Raw genomic sequence first — 15000 nt, 5'->3', positions numbered from 1 at the left:
TTCTTCTTCTTCTTCTTCTTCTTCTTCTTCTTCTTCTTCTTCTTCTTCTTCTTCTTCTTCTTCTTCTTCTTCTTCTTCTTCTTCTTCTTCTTCTTCTTCTTCTTCTTCTTCTTCTTCTTCTTCTTCTTCTTCTTCTTCTTCTTGAGAGAGAGAGAGAGAGAGAGAGAGAGAGAGAGAGAGAGAGAGAGAGAGAGAGAGAGAGAGAGAGAGAGAGAGCCAGTGCCAATAGACATGACTGAGAGAGTAGACGTATGTATTCAAGTGCATACTCAGGGCGCCAATTCAGTGCCAAGATTAAGTTGACTGAATACAAAGTGCCAGTTTTAGTCCCATAGGAAATACAGTTGGAAGAGAGAGAGAGAGAGAGAGAGAGAGAGAGAGAGAGAGAGAGAGAGAGAGAGAGAGAGACCGTGCCAATACTAATGAGTAAAGGTGTGTCGTGTGTTAGCAAGTTCATAGTGAGTGCCAATGCATTGATGATATAGTGCCAAGTGCCAATTATGAGCAGTGCCTACCATGGGAACTATAATTAACGGTGCTTGTGGTGCCATTCAGTTCCACTCAGTGCTAATGCCCGGCTGCCAATACGTGTCCCAGTGTCAGAGGTGTAAACATAGTAATAGCTCTGTGTAGATTTCTCACGGACTCTGTGGCTTCTGTCTATTATTATTATCTCACTTATACAACGTCACTGAGTCTGTTCTGGTCATGTCTTTCTGTCCGGTGTGAAATCGTGTTATTGAGAGACCAAGACATTTAAGAATACTTATCTGAATCTGTTCCAGTCATCTAACAGTATTTGCGAACCGCGTCTCCTCCATTTCCCTTCTGAGTCATCTAACTTTCTATTTGTGGACCACTTTGAAAACTGTGTTAATGAGGGAAGTGTTTCACAGTACGTGCTTCAGTCTGTTCTATTCATCTCTCACTATTTGTACATTGTCTTCTTACTCCTTTTCTATAGTCATCCATCGCTCTGTGTTTTGTTTCACTCTGTTCGGAACCAGTTACTAGTCACTTCCTACATGATATTTTAAAACCATCACTATTTTTATGTCAGTTTTCCTTTACCTTCTCTCTAAACCTCCCTATCAAATTTCAGAAACCATAAAAAGTCTAGATAAAACACACACTCATTCAACAAACACTTAAAACACCAGTAACTGATACCAAGTAATCCCTCAACCCTTACTTCTTTCACCTGCGAAGTTTTCATTCCCTCCTCTCTTTGTCCTCAGAAGCGAAGGATACAACAAGCTAGGTTGGCTTTCTTAGGGAGCAAATGGAGGCGATTTTTGCTGCTTTTCCTGCTGTGTAGTGTCCTGCTGGCCGCCCAACTCATCACTAGTTACAGCAGGCTAGGTAAGTATCAGCAGTAATAGTAGTAGTAGGAGGAAGAGGAAGAAAAAGAGGAAAGAGAAGAGATTTTTTTATTTTCCTTCTTCAGTAGGTTACATAATCGTCATTATTATTATTATTATTATTATTATTATTATTATTATTATTATTATTATTATTATTATTATTATTATTATTATTATTATTATTATTATTATTATTCTGAAGAAGCTATATCAGGGAAACTAGTCAGGAATAAAGTACTCATCCACAGTCCGTGTATCCCTTCACCACCATTCCACATTATTGTTATTATTGTTATTACCTATTATTATTATTATTATTATTATTATTATTATTATTATTATTAGTAGTAGTAGTAGTAGTAGTAGTAGTAGTAGTAGCAGTAGTAGTAGTAGAGGGCTTATTCTATTTCCTTTCTCAGCAGGGACAGCGGCGCCAGTAGAATCAGATGACGGAGGCACAAGAGGCGTGTTAGCAGGGGTGGAGGATGTGACGGTCAACAAAGCCTTCAACGTGAGTATACTCGTATGTGAGAGTAAGAAGGAAAGACAAAGAAGTGTGTGTGTGTGTGTGTGTGTGTGTGTGTGTGTGTGTGTGTGTGTGTGTGTGTGTGTGTGTGTGTGTGTGCTTTGTCTTGGCCCTTTCCCGGGCTGCCGTCCTGGTGTACAGATAGATAGATAGATAGATGGATGTATGGATGGATGGAAGGATAGATAAGTAGGTATGTTGATTGACAGATAATCTTTCCTCTTTTTTTTTCTTCGTCCTCCACTTCCTGCCTATCCTCTTCCTCTTACTCTTTTTTTTTTTTTTTTTATTTATACCATGTTTCTCACCCTTCTTCCCTTCTCCCATACTACTACTACTACTACTACTACTACTACTACTACTACTACTACCCCTGCACTACCACCACCACCACCCACCAACACAGATCAAGACGCAGCAAGAACAGCAGGCGGATGGCACACGAACGCGCCTGTTGGAAACCTTGGCTCAGCTCAAGACACGTGACCTGCAGAAGGCGGTAAAGCTGTACGACTCCACATGGAACCCAGCGGCGGCACAGAAGCTCAGAATGGAAGAAGCTCTGCAGTCGCTGAAGGTGAGAGAGAGAGAGAGAGAGAGAGAGAGAGAGAGAGAGAGAGAGAGAGAGAGAGAGAGAGAGAGAGAGAGAGAGAGAGAGAGAGAGAGAGGTGGTTTGAATATGTTGATAATTTTGAAATGCGAAAAACTGGGACTAGATTTTTATGCTTTTTTCTTCATTACAGTTAAGTCTTTCCTTTTAACATTTGATTCTCTGACCTAACTGAATGCTGTGGTCGTACATTTTTCCTTTTTAGCATTATAAATTTACGGATACTACTACATTATCTCCTTTTTTTCTTTTCTTTATTTCTACTTTTGCTTTTCTTATTTTCTTACTACTACCACTACCACTACCACTACCACTACTACTACTACTGCTACTCCTACTACTACTACTACTACTACTACGACTTCTACTACTACCACTACCACCACTCTTTTTCTTCTTCATTTCTTTACCACCATTACCACTACCATCACCTCCACCACCACTACTTCTACAGATGACGTTGCTAGAGGAGGTGAGTGCCCATGGCTTCGTTGAGCTCATGGCGGCTGCGCATCACGCTCTTCCTTTGTCTGACACGCCGCGTCCTGAGCCCCTGCAGGTGAGTGGCGGTAAAAAGAGATGTGTATTGGTATGAAAGTGAGCAGAATGAGGTTTAGAAATAAGAGTAAAGAAGAGAAATGATTGAAAAAAGGTGTGAATTGAAAGATGTTAGGTTTGAATTGATGTTTCTTATGTCTATTTGTATGAAAGAGGTATTTCAGTGAGGTTTGGAAATAATACTAAAGGAGAAAGTGACTGAAAAAGATAGGAATTGAAAAATGTTAGGTGTGAATTAGTGTGTCTGTTATTATCGATAAGAGAGAACTAAATAAGGTTTCAAAATAAGACTAAAGGATAAATAATTGAAAAAGGTGGGAATTGAGAGATGTTAGAGAAGTAATGTGTCTTGTATCTTTTTAAAGTGAGAACTAAATAAGGTTTTGGAATAAGAATACTGGAAAACGAAGAAATGCTTGAAAAAGGACTGTTTCAAGAAAGAGCTGAATTTTGAAAAGGTTCTCACATAGTCTAGGATTCTGTAGAAGTGGTAATAACAACACAACCATTTCTCCTTTATTTTTTTGACCTTCTATAAGCACTAATAAAGATATAACTCCTTCTCCTCCTCCTCCTCCTCCTCCTGAAGTCGTCAAAACTGCGAATAAATTAGTTGGTTTCATTGGACTATCTTTCACTTACAAGTCTGAAAAAATAATATTAACATTATATAACTCACTCGGCCGTCCACATCTCGAATACAATGTTCAGTTTTGGTCACCGTATTACAAAAAAGATATCGAAAAATTAGAAAAAAATACAACGCAGATTAACAAAAATGATCCCAAGGCTGCGGAACAAATCCTACGAGGAACGCCTAAAGGAATTAAATTTATTTTCTCTTGAGAAACGGAGAGTAAGAGGCGACCTTATCATGCTTTTCAAAATTTTTAATGGGTTTGCAAATATGAATATTCAAAAATACGTATCAGTCGACCAGTCAAATGTCACCAGAAGCAATGGTTTTAAAATTGTTGGTAAGCGCTTTGTAACAAATGAAGCCAAACACTTTTTCTTTAATCGCATAGTTAATATATGGAATGGTCTGCCATCAAATGTTGTCAACTCAGGTACTATCGAAACGTTCAAAGTTCGCCTCGATAAATACTTTGAATCTAATCCCCGGTTGTCGCTATTCATTTCCGAATAACTTGCGCTTTTTCTTTTATCTCCCGGGCCTCTGATCGTGGTTTAAATTGCCCGTTAGTTTAAATTACTCTCACCCTCCATACATGACACAGATAGCCCGGAGTGAACGGTCACTACTTTTACTCTCGATCTGTGAAGGGCTGTGGATAGTCAAGAGCCCTGACAGTAGGTGACCATCATCGGGATTTAAGGTACCAGGGTCACCGCTGCAGGGGTAACCATACAGTGTGCGGCGCCCTTTAAAGGGAAGTGCACTTTACAGTGGTTGTACGGAGCTGGGGCCTGATTGACTGCTGCCTCTCTTGAAAGCGCCAGGCAAGGCTGCCGCACCACCTTTTTGACTCCACACTGTGTTTACATACATACTACACTACACTGCATACACGCACAGATAGCCCAGAGTGAACGGTCACTACTACTACTCTCGACCTGTGACGGGCTGTGTTTGGAGAGGGCCTTGTCAACCATTGATCATCATCGGGAACTAAGTACCAGGGATCAATGTTGCAAGGGGTTATCAGCGTACGGCGTCCCTACAGGGAAAGTATGCTATCTCAGTGGATTGAACGGAGCTGGGGCCTGATTGACTGCTGCCTCCTAGAAAGCGCCAGGCAAGGCTGCCGCACCACCCATTCGACATACGCATTGTGCATCCACGTACACAATGCACACACAACATGACATTTACCAAGCGTTAACACTTTCCCCCACAAACACAAGAAGTCAGACGTAGATTACACATTTCCTTTTCACTCTCTACTAAAATTCCATGTGATTTTTTAATATCACATGGTTTCGCCTTTATTTCCTGCCAGCCTCGGCTGGAGGGAGGGGTGGGTGGGAAGGAGCCTTCTGCTTTGCTGTCCTATCTCTACCACTGGTAGTTAGTAGATAGTCTTCACAAACAGCCTAGTAAGGACCTAAGGGTCTGTTGCTGTTTGTCTTCCTTTGTATTCCTTTGTATTCTCCTCCTCCTCCCTTCGTCATCCCCATCCCCATCCTCCTCCTCCTCCTCCTCCTCCTCCTCCTCCTCCTCCTCCTCTCCTCCTCTTCCTCTTCCTCTTCCTCCTCCTCCTCTTCCTCTTCTTCTTCTTCTTCTTCTTCTTCCTCCTCCTCTTCCTCTTCCTCTTCCTCCTCCTCCTCTTCCTCCTCTTTTTTTTTTTGTTCTTGTTCTTCTTGTTATTCCTCCTCCTCCTCCTCCTCCTCCTCCTCCTCCTCCTCCTCCTCCTCCTCCTCCTCCTCCTCCTCCTCCTTGTCTGAATAATTAAACATGATATTAGTATGTCAATTATTTTGTGTAACTTTCTTATAGATAGATATGTAGAGTTCACCGTAGGGTGAATAATAGAATCTCCTTTCATCCTTTCCTGTGAAAATTCCATGTCAGTTTTTCCATACTGCATGGTACTTTTCCAAGCTATTTTCCATGCCAGCGAAAGCTGGAGGGAGTGGTGGGTGGGGAGGAGCCTTCTCCTGTACTGTCCTGTCTCTCTTATCTGTAGCCAGTTAGAAGTAGTTACCAAACAGCCTCGAAAGGACCAACAGGTATGTTGCTGTTTGGCTTTCCTTTGTATTCCTTTGTATTCCTCCTTGTCTTCCCAGGTGGTGATCGTGACTACATGGCGGTCTGGCTCAACGTTCATGGAGGAGCTGTTGAATTCTCACCCTGCTGTCTTCAACCAGTACGAACCTCTCACGTTCTTCGGCTTGAGACAGATTCGCACCGGGCAGGATTCCTTGAAGGCACAGCGGGTCATCCACGAGCTTATGTCCTGCAAGTGAGTGTGTAGGGCGTGAAGGATTGATTGTTTGGTTGATTGTAAGTCAGAGGTGTGTTGTGTTTTGGTGGTGGTGTTGTGATTGTTGTCGGTGGTGGTGGCTCGTGTTGCGTTGTGGTTGTTTTTTTTCTCTCGGTAGTTTGCTAGAGTTGGTTTGTTTTTATATTTTCTTCTATAGCAATGTGGTTTTTTTCTTCTGCTATTACTACTACTAAACCACAACTACCACACTACAATCATTACTACTACTACCACTACTATCTATACTACCACTACTACTTCTGATGACCATCTCTACTACCACGATCACTACTACTACTACTACTACTACTACTACTACTACTACTACTACTACTACTACTACTACTACTTCTATTGACGTTCCAACCATTTACTAATGCCACGACCACTACTACTAAAACCACCACATTATCCACAGGTACGAGGGGCAGGACGAGTATCTTCGGTCAGCACACGAGGTACGGGAGCTGCTGACGCGGAACAAGCTAGTATGGAAGGTGTGTAATTCTGAAGACTGGGGCGACGCTCTCTGCTTCAACGACTCCTTCCTCTCCCAGGCGTGCCATCTCTTCCCCTGGCGAACCATGAAGTTGGTACGCCTACGCCTTCGATTCGTCCGCCCTCTCCTGCAAGACCCAGAGTTAAACGTCCGTGTGGTGTACTTAGTTCGTGATCCACGCGGCGTTATTAACTCAAGGACTGATACAGTGAAGTGGTGCAAGACAGCCGACTGCAATGATCCGAGTCTTCTCTGCAGCGATATGGACGAGGACCTTAAAACCGCCGCGGAGTTACATCGAGACTTTCCAGAGAGATTCTACTTGTTGAGATATGAGGATATGTCTCTCAACCCAGTGAATAAGACGCGGGAACTCCTCTCTCACTTAACCTTGGACTTCGATCCGCATATGGAGGAGTTTTTAGCCTCCCACACCACCAAGAACTATGACAAACCCTGGAGTACTTCTAGAGAGTCGAAGAAACGTGTCACGTACTGGGCGTCGAAACTCAAGCCCGATAAACTGAATGAGGTGCAGAAGGCGTGTGGTTCTGTCATGGCAAAGTTTGGGTACCTCACTATTGATTCGACGAAAAATGTGACCGTGGATAAGATTCTCGGGCCGCTTGTGCTTCCTTCCGCGCCATGATGTCCGCCAAATTAGATGGAATCATCACATCAGGGGTAAAATTAGCGGTGTTGTTTTTGGTTGCAGAGTTAATGATGGTGTGGACTTCTCAGAAAGCAAAGATAAGGAACGCACGAAAATACACACCATGTTTGTTTGTATAGCGTTGTCAGAGTGTATTTTCTCTCATCTTCGTTTATGTTGAGTTCCTGATGTCGCGCACAGAGTTCGATAGTTTGTTGTGTCACGTACGATTGTGATGCACGAATGAACGAAAGCACAAGGTATATATTTACTACTGTACGTGGCACCCATTATTTTACTTTTTTAAATACCGTACATAAAGGTTCTATAGTTTTTAATCAAGCGCAGTGGTAAAGTATGGGAACGAATGAACGAAACACATCATATATACTATGCACTCGTCTAGAATAATGCCATACATGTTTTTCACATAAAGTTCGTTCATTTTTCGTTTCGAATATCGTACACACAAAGTCCGATAGCTTTTCACTCATGCACGATCGTAAAATATGAGACGAATGAACGAAAAAACAACATAAAATATCATAAAATTTGTATCCATTCGTATCACATACGTATTACCCATAAATTTCGTTCATTCTTTCATATCGTACACTCAAAGTTCGATAGTTTCTGAATACCGTGCGATCATGTGACACCGTCCCCTGGTGGGCTCTAAGGGACAAAAGAATGACCAAGTGCAATAGTAACAGTCCCCTGAGCTTTGGCCGCAGGGAGCTGTGAACCCAGGCTGTGAAAAATGGGACTAATTATTCTTAGGCTATAGTTCATTCCTCCAAGCTCATATATGTTAAAGTTAATGAATATTGGATGCTTCTGCACGTTTGTATATGTTTGTGTGGCGCCAGAATAAACAGGGAGGGAGGGAGGACAGACGGACAGAGGAGCATAGAGACAGGCAGGAAGGGAGACTAGCATGGAGATAAGAGACGGAAGCAAGTGGTCAGGGAGAGTCAGAAAAATAGACGGAAAAACAGGAAGGCAAAAGGAAAGGAGATTAACGGACAGGAAAGGATAGAAACAAACAAAACGAGAGGGGGAAAAAATTAAGCAAGCAGGCAGAGTGATAAGCAGTCAGGAAGGCAAGGACACAAGTAGGCAGGCAGGCAGACAGGCGAGCTGGCGGGCTGCCTCTCCGCTCCACCCAGTAACACCACCACGTGCTATTAGTATCCCAAGCACTCTCAGACAGTGCGTGATTGAGAGGAAGGAAGGAGGAAGAGGGTGATTAAGAATAAGATTTAGATACATTACTTAATAGGGAGAGGAACAAGAGGAGGGAAATGCAAGGCTGAATGCATGATGACAAGAATAGGGGAGAGTAAAGGCTTAGTTCAGAGAGGACATAATGAGAGCAAAATAGTACGAAGAAATGTAACAATGAATGAAAGGGGGGAATATAGAGGCATTGAACAATAAGAAGAGGAACAGACACGATTGAGACAGTAAAAGATAAATCGTTAGGAAAAGGAAAACAACACTGAACGGAAGGGAAAAGAAATATAGATGTAGCACTGAATAGAAGAAAAGAATAGTGTGATTTAGAAGAGAAAGGGAAGACAGGAGTGAGACAGCAAGAGACGAATCGTTCGAAGCAGATAAACAACACTAAATGAGAAGTAAAAGAAGAAAAAAAAAAATGCATCACTGAAAGGAAGAAGAGAATAGGGTAATTTAAGAGTGAGACAGTACGAAGGAGAAAGCACAGAATGAAAGGAAAATAAAGAGAATGAAAGGAAGCAAGATGGAGGTGCAAGACGAGTAAGAAGAGGAGGAAAAAGCGACGTAAGAGTGAGCCAATGCATAATGAGTGCAGTGTCCTAGTTTAGAGGGAACAGACAAGACCAGCCCGGCACATTGCCCACAGTTTATAAACACTGGGGCTTGCCAAATGCACTGCGGGAAGCAGAATGCACAGCGGCAGACGGGAAAAGACGAAAAAAACGAACCCGGGAGCATATGTCTGCTTGGCGCCGGGAAGGGGAGGAAAGGTATAAAGAAAGCCATTTCTGACGCTCTCTCCTAACCTTTTCCGTGTCATTGTTATATAAGCCCAATTTATGAACATTCCCTAGCCTCCCGCGTGCTTGTCTCGTGACTACCAGTGCCTTATGATTCCCAGTATTCAGTGTGAGGTTTCTTGACGTCCGTACAGACCCATAAACTAGTAAAATGTCTGAAGATAAGGTGAAGGTCATAGAAATGAGAAGTTTAGTTGAGTAAGTCGTTAAGTGTTTGTGTTGATTAACATTTTCCTTCACGTCTCTTCTTCCATTGCGCCAAATAATTGTAAATGGCCAGAGAAAGCTATTTGTTCCGTCCTTCAATAATATAGAATCTGGTGATAAGTAAATGTGATACGTGTATACGGACTAAAATGGGGTAAAAGAACAACTGGTAGGAAAACACAGACAGAAGTTTTTTTATTCGTATAATGATTTAATGAATGGTAAGAAAGTCAGTCGAGAAAGTGACGAAACTCATTTGATTTAATTATTGTTTCTTTGCCTTGGTTCCAGCGTGTATTAATAGATGTACTTTTATACCTCAAAACGTCATCAAATCCATGGTTATCATCTCATTTATTTTGGTTCATGATTTACTATAAAATCTTCATTAATGCTGTTCTCTCTCATTCATTATCATAGCAAGCATCATATTACAGGCCAGATAGATAGATATATAGAATATCGATCAGTACTCAAGATTGTTTTATTATTATTATTATTATTATTATTATTATTATTATTATTATTATTATTAATATTATCATCATTATTATTATTATCAACTCGAAGGATACATGTTTTCCAGCCTTACAGTCTGAAATCTTACGTCTGAACAACAAAGCACACAAAAAGTCTGATATATTTCACAAACTATCCAATAACATTTATAAAAAACTTTCACTGTGTCGTTGATTGAAAAAACAAACAAACAAACATTAAATCAGCTACCATTGTTACTATTTCACGTTTTAAAGGGTAGGTACAAATTTTCCAGGCTTCCAGTTTTATATTCTCACGTCTGGCAACTCAACGTCATTGGGGAACAGCAGAAGCCGGCAACTTGTGGTAGAGGTAGCAAGTATACAGAATCTGTCCTTAGGTTTTAGTCAATTCTTGCGTCAGTGTGTTTAAACTCATTTTAACATGCTTGATGAGTGGTGGACGTTTATAAGTGCTCAAGACGCTCGAGGAACATCTGTTAGGGGATTAAAGTAAGTGTTATTGTACCACTTGTGAAATTCTCTTGCGTCGCGGTTCATTCCTGCAAATATTTGGAGCTTCGAATCCCACGGACGTAAATTTATTTATTTATTTTTTAATCATAATTACGTTTTTCTTCGTTTCAGTGTATACGTATATATAAGAGTAAGGCGTTTTATCAAGTGAATGTTTGTGTTCTATTTTCTGTTAATTAGTTGATTTAGTTACAGAATACTGGGATTCGAACCAGAACACGACGTATTTCTAAATACATTAAGTATATATACTTTTTTTTTCCGTTCATTGTATAAATTAGGGTAAGATGATAAGCTTTTGCCTTATTTTATTACGGTAATGAAAGAATGGTATGGGTCATAGATGGTTGAAATTGGTTCAGATTAGTTCACTGGTAAGTTCGAACACGTTATATTTGAAGCATAGCTGGTCAATTTCTTTTCTCCTTTTTCTTTTCTGGACTTGGAAGGGAAGGAATTTGATGCGTTACATTTCGTGTGTCTTTGGATTGGAAACTATTTATGTGGCGAAAAGAAAGAAATTTGGTCTCATTTGATTTGGATAGCGTTATTAATTACTACTCGGAAAATAATACTATTTGTAGGATTTGATATGATGTTTTTTGTGTTTGGTTCTTAAACTACTTGAATATTGAAAGAAATTATTTAAATCCTCTTTATTTTGATCTCTCTTCATTATTTGTAAATTTTTCTGTGTGAAGGAAAGAATCTGATCCTTGTCTTTGTCTCGGATCCTTACAGCTGAATGAAGCAAAAACAACCCGGTATATTTTCTTGTCAGTAATACCTTAGTGTATATTCATTAGTAATACTTTTTATTTTACGTAGAAATATATACATTCATATTTATTTCAGCCATTCACTGTAAACTCTTTATTTCGGATTGATTAATGCATATGCTTTTATCCGAATCATTATGCAACGTTCCGGAATCTGTATGAATTTTGTGTATAGTACTTTTTTTGTTTCAGAATGTATCACTTGTTACCAATATGTTTCGTTCAGTGTGTGTGTGTGTGTGTGTGTGTGTGTGTGTGTGTGTGTGCATAGGTTTATTCATCCGTGTATAATATCTTTGTTAATAAATCAGTAACTTATTTTCCCTGGTTGTGTGTTTACTTAAGATTAATTAAGATAAGCACTTAGGAAAAAATTGAAAAGAATATTCGAAAAAATAGAGTTTGGCAATGTTTTGATCACAGGTTAATTGGTGAAGTCTCTCTCTCTCTCTCTCTCTCTCTCTCTCTCTCTCTCTCTCTCTGGTCACTGCGTTACTGTAGAAGACTCCTGTAAAATTTCTTCACGTCTTAGTCCTTCTCCTTCCATTTCCACTTCCACCACCTCCTCATCCTCCGTGTCAGTTTCAGTCTCCGTGTCAGTGAGTGGGCGGGTGGGCGGTGCTGCTTGGGGGTGCCTGGACCTGACATGTCTATCAAGGTCCCTCCGGCGCACTAATACCTTCCCGCAGTGGTCGCAGCGGTAAGGCGTCTCCCCTTGAGCGTGCAATCTCACGTGCTTGTTGAGATTACTGGGATCACCGAATGGCCGGAGACACACGCGGCACTTGAGTGGCTTGTAACCTGTATGCGTGCGAATGTGGATCTTCAAACCGTATTTCCTGGAGTACACCTTCCCGCAGTACAGGCAGAGGTGGCCGCGTCGACTCCTGCCAAGATTAGAGACTAGCGTTTCCATCTCAGCACAGGGGTCGACTGCCGCGACGCTGCTTGATGCTAGCAGAGGCCGTGTTGCGCCTGCTAGCGGCATCGTAGGCATGATAGGGTGCGAGGTAGTGTGAGGGGAGTGAGAGGGAATAAGAGCACCCAGAAGCAGTCTTGGGTGCAGAAAGAGTGAATTATCAGGCGTCTGCGGCAACAATAGTGGGTTTACTGTTGGAGTGTGAGGTGTATGAATGTGGCGTGACGGCCCGGCGTGCTCTGAAATGAGTGTGGTGCGCTTGACTGTACCATCACTTGCTCCCACTCTTCTAAAGGCTGAGCGTGCCTCCTGCGGTGAACTAGACCCGAGGGAGAGACTAGGGCAGCTGGTGGAGTCTGGCGATGCTGGCTTAGCGGCGCCAGGGGAGGCACTAGGGGAAGAGGAGGGCCTGACGGGACAAGGGGTGCGAGGAGCGAGAGGGAGAAGCAGTGGGGAGAACCAAGGCTTGTGCAGGGGACGTGCGGGCGGGCAGGAGAGGCGGGCCCACAGCAGAGTCGGGGCCAGGGTGTCGCAGCGCGCAGCCAGGTGCAGCTTGAGAGGGTTGGGCGCTGGGAAGCCTCGCTCGCACTGGGGACAGGTGTACGCGCCGCCTGAGGGACAGGAAGTGATAGGGTGAGGTTAGAGAGGTAAAGGGGTGACGGTGTAACATTAGCAGCAACAACAATATTTATCGTCACACTTCAACACACACGAACACACGGGCAATAAAACAACCTATAACCACGCAATACAACACAAAAACACCACATAACACACTTACAAAACAAGACCACATCCCTTTCACTACTTCACACACACACACACACACACACACACACACACACACACACACACACACACACCTCTAACATGCGAGAAGTTCAGGAATGGAAGACCAAGAATCGCTGCCACTTCGGACGAGAACCAGAGATGCGGCGTGCTTCCCTCCTTCACCTCCTTCGTCAGCGTCACTCTCAGCTTTGCCTCGCCCTCGTGGTGCGTGTAAGTGAGCGTGGCAGCCTCGGCGTGCACATCAGGCGCCAGTGGGAGTAAGGGAAGCCACGAGGACACGTCTATGTTCTCGTCCTCTATCTCTAAATAGCCGTCTCGTACCTGTGGAGTGACACCTGTTGATTAGTCTACCTGTTGATTGCTTCTTCACCTGCTGGGCTTCTGTTCGTGTTTGTGTAGTCCCGTGTTACTGTTTGTGTTTGACTTATTAAGCTAGATATTCCCCAAAAAACACAACACACACAAACACATCCAAACACACCTAAAACACACAAGAACTCATCACTCACCTAAAACACTCAAACACACCCATAAATAATAAAGGAAAGAAACTCTAACACACCCATAATTATCCAAGTAACACTCAACACACCCAGATAAAGAACACACACACACACACACACACACACACACACACACACACACACACACACACACACACACACACACACACACACACACACACACACACACACACTACACACACACACACACACACACACACACACACACACACACACACACACACACACACACACACACACACACACACACACACACACACACACACACACACACACACACACACACACACACTAAAAACATACCTGCAGTTTGAGAGGCGAGGCGGAAGACGTTGCAAGTCTCGGGTTGAAATTTTCTTGTGTCAACTGAAGGAGGAGGAGACGGGCTGGGTATGGGCGTGTAGAGGCCGCCCGTGGGAGATCTGCCCCCGCCACCACCTGCCTGTAGGGTGCGGGCGTAGGCGTGGATGTGGGTGTAGGTGTGGTGCGGCAAGTGGTGGTGTCCGTGTGGGCAGGTTGGGTGAGACAAGCCGCCCACTCACGCCCATATTCGCCCACCATTGTTCCCACAGTCATGCAGAATCGAGTGTTTTTTTATTTATTGATAGTTATTTTGTTATATTTTCTCACTCAATATACAACCAGTCACCACGTCAATTAACACATCATTTTTTTTTCTCTCCCTCTTCACTGTTTATAAAAACTCGCTCCCCCTTCACGTAATCTTCTCTGATCTCTTCTATCTCTTATGAATGTCTCATGTGTCTTGCTTGGTGCTCTTCACTGCCCTTAACCTTGCCATGAAGGTTGTCTGGCCTCGCTCGTCCTCGCCCTCTGGTTAGAGTTAATGAAAGTCTCGTTTTGTTTTTCCTTCGTTTCCTTTTTGTCCTCGTGGGAGTTTGTGTTCTCTGGTGGTTGTAACTGTGTCCTCGTCTTGTTCTCGTCCTTGCGTTAGTAACAGTCTCGTCTTCTCGTGCTATGCGACTCTCCTATATGTTCTCGTTGCTCTGATCATAGTTACAGTAACTGTCCTCGTCTTAGCAATGTTCTTGTCCTATTCTCCTCCTAAGACGTTGAAATTTCCTTGTTCTCGTTTTCCTTTCTGTTTTTCACTTGTCTCTTTGTCCTCTCTTCATCCCCTTCTGGTTCTGAGACAAAAATTCCCTTGTTCTTGCCTAGTCCTCGTCTTCTCGCCCTCGTAAGGAACCCTGCACGTGCCGAGGGGCGTGGTACAAGTGCGTGGCGCGTGTGGGTCGCGTGCTGTTATATAGTGTCACTGCACGCGCGTGGGAAACCGTCAGCTGAGGGGCACGTGCCGCGTGTGACCAGCTGACTCCTTGTGGGGGGTGGTGGTGATGGTGGTGGCCGATGGTGGTGGCCGATGGTGGTGGTGGTGGTGGTAGTGGTGGTGGTTATGATAGTGGTGGTGTTTTGGTGTGGTGAAGAGAATATTTTAGTGTGGTAGAAGTGGTGGTGAAGGTAGTAGTGGTAGTAGTAGTGGTGGTAATGGTGGTGGTGGTGATAGTGACAGTATAATTATATTACACCTCCTCCTCCTCCTCCT

At 43.0% G+C, this 15000-nt stretch overlaps 2 protein-coding genes across 3 annotated transcripts in view; one reads left to right on the top strand and one right to left on the bottom strand.

Moving 5' to 3' along the window:
- Positions 1–11520, top strand: part of LOC123510414 (carbohydrate sulfotransferase 4-like) — a 26758-nt gene extending 15238 nt beyond the window's left edge. The window contains exons 2-7 of one of the 2 annotated variants that reach the window (XM_045265588.1): positions 1239–1362; positions 1787–1875; positions 2297–2467; positions 2955–3059; positions 5810–5985; positions 6425–11520. In XM_045265588.1, the coding sequence (XP_045121523.1) occupies positions 1239–1362; positions 1787–1875; positions 2297–2467; positions 2955–3059; positions 5810–5985; positions 6425–7154 (1395 nt within the window). In that variant the 3' untranslated portion in view covers positions 7155–11520. Of the gene's footprint in view, positions 1–1238; positions 1363–1783; positions 1876–2296; positions 2468–2954; positions 3060–5809; positions 5986–6424 lie in introns of both variants that reach the window. The other variant, XM_045265587.1, reaches the window with a different exon arrangement.
- Positions 11521–11685: 165 nt separating this feature from the next.
- LOC123510593 (sal-like protein 3) lies at positions 11686–14657 on the bottom strand. The gene is made up of 3 exons (XM_045265874.1): positions 13740–14657; positions 12984–13233; positions 11686–12731 (listed from the first exon to the last, which is right to left on the bottom strand). The coding sequence occupies exons 1-3, from the start codon at positions 14010–14012 to the stop codon at positions 11686–11688; spliced, it is 1569 nt and encodes a 522-aa protein (XP_045121809.1). The 5' UTR covers positions 14013–14657.
- Positions 14658–15000: the final 343 nt, after the last annotated feature.

This window comes from Portunus trituberculatus, chromosome 29 (genome assembly GCF_017591435.1).
Source record: "Portunus trituberculatus isolate SZX2019 chromosome 29, ASM1759143v1, whole genome shotgun sequence".
Classification (NCBI taxonomy): Eukaryota; Metazoa; Arthropoda; class Malacostraca; order Decapoda; family Portunidae; genus Portunus; species Portunus trituberculatus.
The sequence above is the reverse complement of the archived record's forward strand: the minus strand, read 5'-3'. Positions and strand labels throughout refer to the sequence as shown.

What these genes read in the sequence shown, in the direction of transcription:
- LOC123510593 (XM_045265874.1), bottom strand. Translation starts at nt 14,012, where the DNA reads ATGACTGTGGGAACAATGGTGGGCGAATATGGGCGTGAGTGGGCGGCT. An exon ending in CCTCGCCTCTCAAACTGCAG is followed by an intron (nt 13,234 to 13,739) that starts GTATGTTTTTAG and finishes GTCACTCCACAG; the next exon opens with GTACGAGACGGCTATTTAGA. An exon ending in GAACTTCTCGCATGTTAGAG is followed by an intron (nt 12,732 to 12,983) that starts GTGTGTGTGTGT and finishes CCTGTCCCTCAG; the next exon opens with GCGGCGCGTACACCTGTCCC.